The sequence below is a fragment of the Entelurus aequoreus genome, linkage group LG06 (genome assembly GCF_033978785.1).
Source record: "Entelurus aequoreus isolate RoL-2023_Sb linkage group LG06, RoL_Eaeq_v1.1, whole genome shotgun sequence".
Lineage (NCBI taxonomy): Eukaryota > Metazoa > Chordata > Actinopteri > Syngnathiformes > Syngnathidae > Entelurus > Entelurus aequoreus.
Genome location: NC_084736.1, coordinates 46946888 through 46960133, shown reverse-complemented (window position 1 = coordinate 46960133; position 13246 = coordinate 46946888). Strand labels below are relative to the sequence as shown.

Here is a 13246-nt window from a genome sequence, read left to right as displayed (position 1 = left end):
GCGAATAATTACGGCGCTTATCACCTAAACGCAGGTGTGTTCACATTGAGGACTCATCGCATATATATCCGATTTATATCAACCTACGAAAGAGGCCTGGGTTGGATATGAAAAATTTGGGATTGCACTGTTCACATTGACATTTAAAAAATCCTATACAGGTCGCATAAGGGCAAAACAATTGGAATTGACGTGCAGTGTGAACGAAACCTTCGTTTGAGTTGAGCTGTGACAAATGTTAAAGAGGAAGTGTTTTGACTGTTTGAATAGAATTTCATCGACATTTTTTTCTTATACATGAAATGTTTTTCTATATCAGCGTCTTATTCTTATTGTTCTTTGTATACTTTATCCAGGGGGAGAGGTATGCAGGAAGTTAACGAACAGCTCTTTGGGAACATCAAGAGGAAGTATGGCAGGAAAGACTCCCAGAAGATGCTTTCTAATCCTGATACTCAGTGGGGAAGACAGTCTGAAAAAGAAACAGGGAGCCCATCTAAAACAGAGGACAGGCAAAGGTACCGACAGGAGGAGATGACTGAGCAGTTTGGGGAAGAAAGAGAGGAAAGGAGGAAGGATGAGAGAGAGCTAACACTTCCTGGCAGGAGAGGGGTTGAAGAGGATAGAGGGATGCCCATGCTGACAGAGGAAGGAAAAGGAAGAAAAAGGCGAAGGAGGCCTTCTTTTGATGAGTCCTTTTCTGTTGAAGAAAAGTCTCGGCAGCGACAGGACTCTGACACAACAGAGAAACACCAGCGTAAACCTCCAGAATCCAAAGTCGCTCATAAGATGGAGACTTACAAAAATGATTCCAAGCTCTCAAGTCAGCTTGACGTCAGTGGACAGGTGATAGAAAAATACGAAAGACTGGATAAAGGTGATGAAAGAGACAAGGGAGAAAAGGTAGACAGAACAGAAAAAGATGAAGCAGTTAGGAATGGGCCAGATCCAGAATCAACTTTTAGTATCAACAGAATGAAAAAGAACATTTTGGACCGTCCCAAGAACAACACTGATACACATAAACACAGAGATCTTGCTCCTAACATGAACAAACCTATCATCCCCACAAATCCCAGACTTCCTAGCCCAAACCCCAGTCCTAGTCCCAGGGGAAGTATGAGTCCAAGCCCTAAGCCCAGGCCAAACCTGAGCCCCAGCCCCAGACCGTGGGGAACCTTGAGTCCTAGCCCAAGTCACAGCACCATCTCGACAGTGAGTTCTAGATCAAGCAAGGGTAAAGACAGATGGTCTTACCTGAAAGCTAAAACCCACACAAGCATCACCTCACCCCAGAGAGACATCTGCAGTAGTCCATCAATGGTAGCCGACCCACCGTCTGCCTTCCCTATCACTCCTTCTAGTCCACTTTATACAAATACAGACAGCCTGACCGTCCATATGCCCATCAAAAGGAAGCGAGGACGCCCCAAAAAGCAGCCCCTTCTGACTGTGGAGACTATCCACGAGGGCACGTCCACTTCCCCCCCCAGCCCCCTTACACAAGAAACTGCTGCAGGGCTAAACCGCAGGAGAAAGACACACTCACCAAACACATTACTGCAAATGCCACCAACAGCAACAAGTGCGGATGATAACGGTCTGAAAGTAAAACGTGGAAAAAGCAATTCAAGACCAGTGAACAAAGTGAAGCTTGGTAAAATGCAGAGCATCCTAAATGAGATCCTGTCGAGCTCCAGTAAGACCAACATGCTGAAGTCTCCTTCTGCACCTGTTACCTCTGCTATGAGTGCCATGGCATCCACCATTGAGGCTCGTCTAGGAAAACAAATAAATGTCAGCAAGAGAGGAACCATCTACATTGGTAAAAAGAGAGGCCGGAAACCTCGAGCTGAAATGCAAGGCTCCAATCTTCCAAAATCACAAAGGGACAAGCCGTCCATGTGCGCCTCAATGTCCAGTCTGTATGACAGCTCAGTTGTGGCATTAAATACCTCCTCTCCCTGCTCCAGTGCGCCATCAATGCGAGCCAGCCACTCTGATTCCACTATGCCTAGTCTGCAGCCCATTTCAGCCCTACCCCCCAAACCTCAAGGAAGAGGATTCCTGTCTGGGGGATGGAAACTGTCACCTCCCCGTCTCCTCGCTAATTCACCCTCTCAACTATCGGAAGGTGCATCAGTGAAGGAGGTCACCTTGTCTCCAATCAGTGAGTCCCACAGTGAAGAGACTATTCCCAGTGACAGCGGGATTGGGACTGACAACAACAGCACCTCAGATCAGACTGAGAAAGGCCCCGCCTCTCGACGCAGGTGCAGTAATTTTGCTCACATCAGCTGACAATCTGACAGCGGTGGTGTTTCTAATGTGTTGTGTTGTATTGTTTCAGGTATTCATTTGATCTGTATGGATTTGAGGCTACCGAGGCTGCTGCTCTGGAAGCATCCGCCAAAGGCAGCAGAGCTCGAAGTGAACGACAAGTAGCTACAGTAGACAACTTCCTTACCCAACAGGAGAAGAAGCAAAAACATAATCGCCGTAAGAGGAAGTGTCTTCAGAGTCGGGATCATCTTCAATTTCTTTCTGAGTTAGAGGAGGTAATACATTGTTTTTGCAATTTCTGAAATGTGAACTCTGTCAAATTTCCATTTTTTTTCTAACCATGTCCCACTTTGAACTGCTTGCTTCTAGGTTGTGTCAAAGCTCCAGGAGCTACAAGTGTCTCACAGAAGATACACTTGCTACCCACAGCATCCCTATCCCTCAATTTTCCGTCTCAACTTCCACCATTATTACCCGCTCACCTATGACACATACCCCTGCAACTCCAGTCCGTACATCCGCAGGAGTGCTGAACTAAAGGCCAAGAGGAGACGGGGTCGTCCAGCCAAAGCCAGTGAGCCCATTGCCTCGAAGTTACCTTTTGTTCAAGGATATGGCTATCCACTGGCAGGGGGAAATTACTATGCACCGTATGCCATGCCTTACACACCCCATCTAAGTCTAGGCTACTTCCCTCCTGCGACCCCGTTCTACCTGCCTCACCACTCCCTTGGACATGTCCCCCCATCACCCTTTATGAGACCTGCTGTACCTCCCCCCAAGGCTTTCCACTCCAGTGGCCACGCAAAGCTCCAGGCAGGGGTCAAACATCGCAGCGTCAGTGGTCAACTTCAGGGACCTTCAGCAAGAGGAGAGGTTTTAGGATCCCTGGGGAATGGCAGTTCAGGTGGTCTCGGAGGCATGCGCCTACATAAGAGGAAGCACAAGCATAAACATAAGCACAAAGACGAGCCCTTGCTTTCTCCACGAGACTGTCAGGGGTTGGGTGGCCTCTTCAGCGGGGCAAAGGCCAGTTCACATCGCAACATGCTGAGTGACTCATCCAGTCAAGGCCCTGCAAAGCATCAGGAGAAGCAGAGGGCGAACAGTAGAGGCCCAAGCCTGGGATCTACATTGGGGATGTTTGAATCAGAAAAGCTATCCTCACCTTCTCTTTCCGACAACCACTTCCACTCCCGTCAGACTGGACCGCCTACTAACAGTTTCATGAATAGCTACAGTAGCCAATCACAGCAGCCAGAATCCACGTCCTTTCTCTTCCTGGGGTCACAAGAGGATGAATGTGGTTCGAGGAGCAGGAAGATGAGACCCACTGTGTTCGGAGATCAAGGCCTAATGTCATTGCAGTCTGCCCGGCAGGAGACAGGACAGATGAACGAGTGCTCCAGCCCTCCTCTTTCTGGTAAGAACCTCTAACACAAGGCATGAGCCCTTACATTACTACTCCACACTGTGTACACGCATACTACAAAATATAGTGGGTCTTCCTGTTACGCTTTATTGGGTTTTTTACTTGTTTTGCCGTACACCACAGTGAATATATATGTCACTGATTTAATGGGTGTGTGTAAATCAGTCTTTGAACTGCAACATTAGCCTGGTTGGCATTGGTGGGAATTCCTTCCCTGCTTGTTAAATAGCTATAGCATCAAAACAACACCGAACATGTTCAAAATCTAATTTTAAAAGTGCAGTGCAAGCAGTCAGGATATTGGATTTAGTCAAACGGGAGCATGTTTACAAATATAATTGGTGTCTAATGCCTTATTCTGTTCCTTAGTGGTATATATAACAATGTGATTTCCTAATGGGGCATCAATTTAATCACATTTTTATTCCGCCATGTCAGGGTTCCCAAGTTTTAATTTAACACGCAAGCATGAAGTACTCTTAAACGCATGTAAAGAGGCGGTGTAGTCCTGAAATACCACAACTAAACCAATATGCTTTCCCCCTCCAACATTCTGAATTCTTCTGTGTTTGAGCACATCTGGCTTAGGATCAAGAGAACGTAATGCATGGATGGAGACAACTATAATTCACCAATCTTGCCCCCCCACCCCCCCACCCCCCACCCCCGCTCCCTTCCTCCGATCCTGCCAATGCCTTTGCCAGAGATATATTATTCACACAGTGTGATTTATTTTCTACAGACACGCCGTAAAAGGCCCTTGCCTGTGTTAAAAGAGCTGGCTGGTAGCCAGGGGTTTAATGACTGGGGCCTAGTCCAGGGGCTCCGATAGAGTACCCCCCTCCCCTTCCCAGTGCCGCCACCCGCAGGGGATCCAGAACGGATGACTCACATACACACAACTCAAACCTTGCACATCCTCCTTGCATTTTCCCACTTTACTTCTCTTTCACACTCCTTTTTGCAGGTTTCCCTATTTTCTACTATTGGTTGGGAATCTACACATCCATGCACACGTCTTCCTCCCCCTCTTTCCCACTTCCCTTTTTTTTTCTCCAGGTCTCCCCTCCCCCTTGCTCCCCCATTACCCTCTCCTTTCCCTAGTCCCTCTGCCCCTCCTCTAGCATGACTTACTGCTTCACTTCACAGCTTAAGTCCAATTAAAATACAAGCGCGTGTGCACGCGTGTGCACGGACACGCATACGCAGGCAAAGAACCCCTCGTGCACGCGCAGTGTACATAGCTAAGGTGTTTTCATATTAAATATATCCTTACAATATCACATGCACCATTTTAATGGTATTTCTCCTTTAAAGCAGGTCTCGTCGCTTGTGACACTTCTCATATACATACTCGCACTAACGCAGGTTCTGTCCTGAATTAATGAGGTGCATTTCCTTTGAGTCCCACGCTTACACGTATTCATGATGCCAAGAAGGATGGTATAAAATAAGACACGGCAAAGATCAAACCTGCAGTGTGTGTGCAGTGGGAGCTTACTATTCCGCAGAGAAACAAGTCCTCAGTGCTATATGGACCCTCGCACTGTTGAAGGTCACCCGTTTTATGTTCCGTGTATGCAGCTCATAAATTTCATCTACTTGGTGTGTGTGTGTGTGTGTGTGTGTGCATGTGTGTGTGTGTGAGTGTGTGTGTGAGAGAGAGAGCACTTAGTTGAGCTGATAACATGCGCAGCTCATAAACTCTTGATACTTATTGCTTTCTGCATTACACTAATTTCATTGTGTGCCCTGAATTCTTCAGCGACAATAGAATGTGATGTTCTTCTATATTGTAAATGGAGGGTGGTCAAGCCTTACTATATCTGCCCTCTCTTCTCACTTCATTAGCAAATCCGTCAAAATGGAGCTAAGGACTCTCGGTCTCTTCATTTGCGCCTGTATGTTCTTTTTATCCTTTCAAATGTAAGAAAAGGATACCATATTTTCTGGACTAAAGAGCACACCACTAAATTTTTGAAGAAAAAAACATATTTTTCCATATATACACTACCGTTCAAAAGTTTGGGGTCACCCAAACAATTTTGTGGAATAGCCTTCATTTCTAAGAACAAGAATAGACTGTCGAGTTTCAGATGAAAGTTCTCTTTTTCTGGCCATTTTGAGCGTTTAATTGACCCCACAAATGTGATGCTCCAGAAACTCAATCTACTCAAAGGAAGGTCAGTTTTGTAGCTTCTGTAACAAGCTAAACTGTTTTCAGATGTGTGAACATGATTGCACAAGGGTTTTCTAATAATCAATTAGCCTTCTGAGCCAATGAGCAAACACATTGTACCATTAGAACACTGGAGTGATAGTTGCTGGAAATTGGCCTCTATACACCTATGTAGATATTGCACCAAAAACCAGACATTTGCAGCTAGATTAGTCATTTACCACATTAGCAATGTATATAGTGTATTTCTTTAAAGTTAAGACTAGTTTAAAGTTATCTTCATTGAAAAGTACAGTGCTTTTCCTTCAAAAATAAGGACATTTCAATGTGACCCCAAACTTTTGAACGGTAGTGTAAGCCACAAATACGTTATGAAATTAGTTATTTACACAGAAATGTTTTGTAAATATGTATTTAATCGTTTACAAACGGTGTCTGTAACATGGCAGTAAAACGGCTGATCAAACAAAAGAGAAGCCATCGTCATGGACCCACTAGCTAGCTCTCCAGCTAAACAGACTCAATAACTCCACAATGAGGTTTTGGTGAATTTACTGAAGAATTCATGAAACTAAAACAATACAAAAATAATGCCATTGTAAATTTATAATACTAACACAGACAGTCGAAAATGTGTTAATATATTAGCTAATGCTAACCTCAAATCAATCATCCATCCATCCATCCATTTCCTACCGCTTATCCCTTTCGGGGTCGCGGGGGTTGCTGGAGCCTATCTCAGCTACAATCGGGCGAAAGGCGGGGTACACCCTGGACAAGTCGCCACCTCATCAAATAGACAGACAACATTCACACTCACATTCACACACTAGGGCCAATTTAGTGTTGCCAATCAACCTATCCCCAGGTGCATGTCTTTGGAGTTGGGAGGAAGCCGGAGTACCCGGAGGGAACTCACGCAGTCACGGGGAGAACATACAAACTCAATCAATCAAAGTTTATTTATATAACCCTAAATCACAAGTGTCTCAAAGGGCTGCACAAGCCACAATGACGTCCTCTGCTCAGATCCCACATCAGGGCAAGAAAAAACTCAACCCGATGGGATACAATGGGAAACCTTGGAGGGGACCGGGCGACCGGTGCAATGGACGTCGAGTGGATCTAGTTAATAGTGTGAGACTCCAGTCCATAGTGGGGCCAGCAGGGGATCATCTTGAGTGGAGACAAGTCAGCAGCGCAGAGACGTCCCCAACTGATGCACAGATGAGTGGTCCACCCCAGGTCCCGACTTTGAACAGCTAGCGGATCATCTGTAACATCTGTGGTCACCTAATAACCTCTCCATGCAGGAGAGTGGGGCAGAGCAGAAAAGAGACGGCAGATCAACTGGTTTAAAAGGGGGGTCTATTTAAAGGCTAGTGCATACAAATGAGTTTTAAGATGGGACCTAAATGCTTCTACTGAGGTAGCATCTCTAACTGTTACCGGGAGGGCATTCCTAACGACACCAGCTTCATTACATTACGATAGCATGTACAAATAAGCATTAACACACTCCTACAGCCATCACACATGGGACGGAGTAATAAGTATAATATTGTTTTAGTTACATTGTAGAACTTACACACGTTGCTTGGAGTGATGAATGAAGAGTCCTTTCGAGTAGTAATGCCATGGAAGACTGAGAAGACGGAACGGCAATTGTTCCTCCGGTTCAAAGCTCTAAACCGAAGAGCCACCTGCAGTGAGCGAACTTTTTAAAAACTATTTTCCTTATGGCGTTAGCGAAGACGCCACCGAAGAAAAATCCATGAATTAAGAGAAAATTTGCGGTTTATAGTCCGGAATTTACGGTACTTTACAGCTTCACATGCTGTATTTTACCATACCTCCTCAACTGTATGGGAAAGTTAGTCTTGAGATGTCGAAAGGAATAAACTTGAAATACATTAATGTGCAAAGGTCTTGGGACACTGCTAGCTTTATTTTAATTGCCTTTTCCAAACAAGTGGAAAAGGTAAATAACTGGACGGTTACAGTTAGGATTTCATTGAAAAAGGAAATTGGAAAGAACACCTAAAACTATTGATCAAAAACGGAAATGCTGATTATCGGTCCTGCTCAACACCGACATCTATTTAATAATACCACCTTAACATTTGACAACCAAACAATTAAACAAGGCGACTCGGTAAAAAATCTGGGTATTATCTTCGACCCAACTCTCTCGTTTGAGTCACACATTAAGAGTGTTACCAAAACGGCCTTCTTTCATCTCCGTAATATCGCTAAAATTCGTTCCATTTTGTCCACAAGCGATGCTGAGATCATTATCCATGCGTTTGTTACATCTCGTCTCGATTACTATAACGTTTTATTTTCGGGCCTCCCTATGTCTAGCATTAAAAGATTACAGATGGTACAAAATGCGGCTGCTAGACTTTTGACAAAAACAAGAAAGTTTGATCATATTACGCCTATACTGGCTCACCTGCACTGGCTTCCTGTGCACCTAAGATGCGACTTTAAGGTTTTACTACTTACGTATAAAATACTACACGGTCAAGCTCCTGCCTATCTTGACGATTGTATTGTACCATATGTCCCGGCAAGAAATCTGCGTTCAAAGAACTCCGGCTTATTAGTGATTCCCAGAGCCCAAAAAAAGTCTGCGGGCTATAGAGCGTTTTCTATTCGGGCTCCAATACTATGGAATGCCCTCCCGGTAAAAGTTAGAGATGCTACCTCAGTAGAAGCATTTAAGTCTCATCTTAAAACTCATTTGTATACTCTAGCCTTTAAATAGACTCCCTTTTTAGACCAGTTGATCTGCCGTTTCTTTTCTTTTCTTTTCTACTCTGCTCCCAACCCGGGGTGGACCGCTAGCCTGTCCATCAGATGGGGACATTTCTACGCTGCTGACCCGTCTCCACTCGGGATGGTTCCTGCTGGCCCCACTATGGACTGGACTTTCGCTGATGTGTTGGACTTTCACAATATTATGTCAGACCCAATCGACATCCATTGCTTTCGGTCTCCCCTAGAGGGGGGGGGGGGGGGGGGGGGTTACCCACATATGCGGTCCTCTCCAAGGTTTCTCATAGTCATTCACATTGACGTCCCACTGGGGTGAGTTTTCCTTGCCCGTATGTGGGCTCTGTACCGAGGATGTCGTTGTGGCTTGTACAGCCCTTTGAGACACTTGTGATTTAGGGCTATATAAATAAACATTGATTGATTGATTGATTGATTGATTGATTGATTGATTGATTGATTGATTGATTGATTGATTGATTGATTGATTGATTGATTGATTGATTGATTGATCATTATTAATAGAGGTGCCAAATATAACAAATTAACTCACGTAATTAATCACAAAGAAGTTTTGTATTTATCATATGAATACAGATTACTCAAGCAATTTATTTTACATGTAGACACTCTTTGACCTAAACTGCAGATGGTAACCTGAAAGGCGCCGCAGGTTTTTATATGGTCAGTGATCAGTACAAATTTCACTTTAAAATCCACCCAGATGGGAATTTAGATAAAATACTTACCAAGTTTTTGAGCAAATAAATGACATGCATTCAAGTAAAACATTTAAAAAATGTTCCCGTAGGACATTCTGACCATAAAACTGCATTTGTGTCAAACTATTGAGCTGTTTTATTTTAATTAATTCATTATGCTACCGAGTAACAACCTGTTGTTGTACATGATTAATCCAAATTCAAAAGTGTGATTAATCTGATTTTAAAAAGAATAATGATTTGATGGAACTAATTATTATGGTAATTAAATTAGATAGAGGAATGCATTTTTTAAGTCAAAAGGGCATCAATGCTTTTTTTAGGAAAAATAGTTGAAATAAACAAATGTTTTTATGGACATACTGTACTATACTGGTACATTAGTCTTTAGTCATTAGTCGTGAGTCTATTTCTCTCTCTAAAGGCAGCACAAGGTTATACAACTCCTGAGGTAACTGTTAGTACCTTTTCCAGGGTCGAATAGGTATGCAACAGCCAAATGTCAAGGGTATAAAGTACTATTTATGAAGCTATAATACCTCAGTGAAATGCAATCTTAGCCTTCAAAATATACAGTAGTACCTCAGTTTATGAGCTTAATTAGCTCTTAACTCAAAACACTTGTACCTCAAATCAACCTTGCCCATTAAAATGAATTGACTCCCAAACTCCCAAACAGCACATTTTTAACATGTAAAAAGTACATTTCAAATAAAAAATATTGTGTGAAATAATAAAACAGAATGAACTACTAACATCTACAGTAGTTGTATGAAGTAATTAGGGCTGCACAAAAAATCAATTCACATCGGAACTATTTTTATCCCAATTCAATGTCCATTCATAATATTCAAAAAAGTGATAAAAAAAAAACATTTTTTTAAATATATATATATATATATATATATATATATATATATATATATATATATATATATATATATATATATATATATATATATATATATATATATATATATATATATATATATATATATATATATATATATATATATATATATATATATATATATATATATATATATAAATCAGAAACCTTTGTTTTTGTTTTTATGAGAATACATTTTTAAAAACACGTTCTTAGGCCATCTTCATGCGACCAGAAGGCGCTTTACTAACCTGTAACCTGTTTTGAAAAAATTTCATTATATTTATAATAGCAATATTTAAAGTCTTTTTTTTTTTTTTTTAAGTAACTTATAAATCACTTTCCGCAGTATTTAATTACATTTATTAAGTAGTAATTCCGTTAGTATGTAAATAAATGTTTTGGTAAAGTAACGAGTAACTATAATTAATGACTTTTTTAAAGTAATTTTCAGAACAACTTAAAGCATAACAATAAGTCAAGAGACCAAACACTCTTAAGTTGAGGTACCACTGTATTTGTATTCAGCTTACCAAACTTTAATATGTAGACGACCGCAGATGTGGGAGTCTTAGGCAAAAGAAACTGCATGATGGAAAACGAGTAAATGGTAAAACTAAATTTTAAAAAAAACAGCATTCTGTCTGCAGGCTGCTTGGGGACGAGTGGCTGATTGCGCTTTTCCTCCATTCTGGCAGTGGTTCATTGGAATCAAAGCCCAGACAGAGAGGGAGGGCGATGTAGTCCAAGCAATGGAAAACAAAAAGAGCGACAGAGACAGAAAAGGGCTTTCTGAAATCAAGAAGGAAATTAGAAATTGCGGTGTTAATTACATGTGCGACTTTAGAAGGCTTTTGGCAGCCTCTTTTCCAGATGCTCGGGGTTGTTATTGTGTGGAAACATATTAAATGGTTGAAGGAGACATTTCTGCGAGTTTCCTCCTCTCTGCTCTCCAGCACACAATTACAGGATAGGATCTGCTCTCCTGGCTCAGCTGGGCTTTGAAAGGCTTACATGAATATGTCAAAATTACCAGGAAGCTCTTGAAGCTGAAGTAAAATTTAAAAATAAAAGAAGGCATTCCCTTCCTGAGCAAAGTTGTTATCGTTTCCTTCTTGGCTTTGCAGGGCTTTCTCATTTTAATCAAAGAACTTGGAGATTTATTTACCTTTCTGTTTTGTTTTTTTGACTCTCCCAGGTGCTCCCGGTAAGCGTCGGTATAAGCGTCGAGAGGTGGAACAGATCCAGAAGGAGGTGAGGAGGATGCATTCTTTGAACTTCGAGCATGTGCAGAAGATCCTCCGTGCCAAGCGCCTGCAGCGACAAGCCAAAACGGGGAACAACGTCATCAAGAGACGACCCGGACGGCCCCGGAAGCAGCCCCTGGACGCGGGGCCGGCCGACGGACGGGAGGGGAACCGGGGCGATGGCGGCGGTTTGGACTCCGCTCAGAGAGCTGACGGCAGGACTCAGGGGATGCCTGTTCTGGAGAGGTGCGACCAGCCGGCGGGCAGCCTCAAAGACCACGATTCCATCTCGGCGACCATCGAGAAGGTGGTCCACAAGGCTCGGTCAGTGGGGGGCAAACGCAGAGGCAGGGGCCACAACGGGGACGACTTATGGGCGCCCTCCAATCAATAGAACACAAGCTTTGAAAGAGCCAGTGCCCTTAAGCCCGGGACTCATGGTGCACTTTGGTTCGGGAGCACTTGTTTGTAAAGATTCCTTGGACCTACGTTTAAAAACACGGCACTATTGTGTGGTACTTATGCTAGCATAGGATATTCTGTCTCTGATACAGTGATGTGTATGGTACTTTATGATCCTGTATCTGAATGTGGCCTCAGCCATATATTTACCAGCAAGGGGAGGGAGGGAGGGAGGGGGGTTACGGTTCATATAAAACTGTGCAGCTCAGCATATTTTCTGCCTTTCTAAGGGAGCGTGTCAAAGAGAATCCAGCAGTAATTAAGCCACCCTCCCCTTCTACTTATCCTCTAGTGTTTGTGCTCATGTCGCTTCAGTGTTTGCTCTTCTTCCACCCCGTTTCCCCGATCTACGCACCCTACTTCCCGCTTCAAGGCAATATGGTAGACTAGAATGTTGTAAACTGTACATCAGGGCTATTCAACTGGCGGCCCCGGGGCCAAATCCGGCCAGGAAATTAAACCGTACCGGCTCCCAGTTCAGTTCAAAACTTGGGCGACTCACATTTCTGCAGAAAATTCCTAAAAATACTAGAGTGCTCCTGTTGTGTCGGGCTTGAAAGTGTGATGTGGAAGCGCAATGCATTGTGGGCCTTGCTGGCTTATGAATAGCTTATTTACAAGGCTGAATGCAAATCTCTGTCATAAAGTTTTGTTTGTTTCTTTACTAAGTTCTATGGCGCGGACTGTTTGGTTTGTTTTAGAAGTTCATGCTCATAGACTTTGATTGGTCAGATCTAGTCTTAGACTTAGATTGGTCAGATCTAGTCTGGAGGCTGGTGCCAAAACCCCAAATATATATACTCCAACACCAGGAGGGTGTGTCTGGGCAAGGATGGTTCTGCCCAATCGTAGTGAAGTCAACATTCGTTTTTCTCACCAATCACCAATCTAAGTCTAAGACTAGATCTGATCAATCTAAGTCTAAGACTAGATCTGATCAATCTAAGTCTAAAACTACATCTGACCAATCTAAGGCTAAGACTAGATCTGACCAATCTGAGTCTAAGACTGGATCTGACCAATTGAAGTCTAAAACTTAATCTGACCAATCGAAGTCTATGACTAGATCTGATCAATCTAAGTCCAAGACTAGATCGGACCAATCTAAGTCTATGAGCATGAACTGATGAAGTCCTCTAAGACAAACTAAACAGTCCAGTTGCGATCGATTGAACGCCTTGAGAAGGACGCAATGCTTGTTATGATCGCTTTTTGGCCAAAAAAAACCCTGATTTGATGAGATTTGTCTCATTT

The 13246-nt window shown here is 42.9% G+C and overlaps 1 protein-coding gene across 2 annotated transcripts in view; it reads left to right on the top strand.

The window, feature by feature from the left end:
• setbp1 (SET binding protein 1) overlaps positions 1-12161 on the top strand; it is a 140257-nt gene extending 128096 nt beyond the window's left edge. For both annotated transcript variants that reach the window (XM_062050858.1, XM_062050857.1), the window contains exons 4-7: positions 357-2273; positions 2351-2558; positions 2653-3706; positions 11482-12161. In XM_062050858.1, the coding sequence (XP_061906842.1) occupies positions 357-2273; positions 2351-2558; positions 2653-3706; positions 11482-11924 (3622 nt within the window). In that variant the 3' untranslated portion in view covers positions 11925-12161. The remainder of the gene's footprint in view (positions 1-356; positions 2274-2350; positions 2559-2652; positions 3707-11481) is intronic.
• The last annotated feature ends 1085 nt before the right edge of the window (positions 12162-13246 follow it).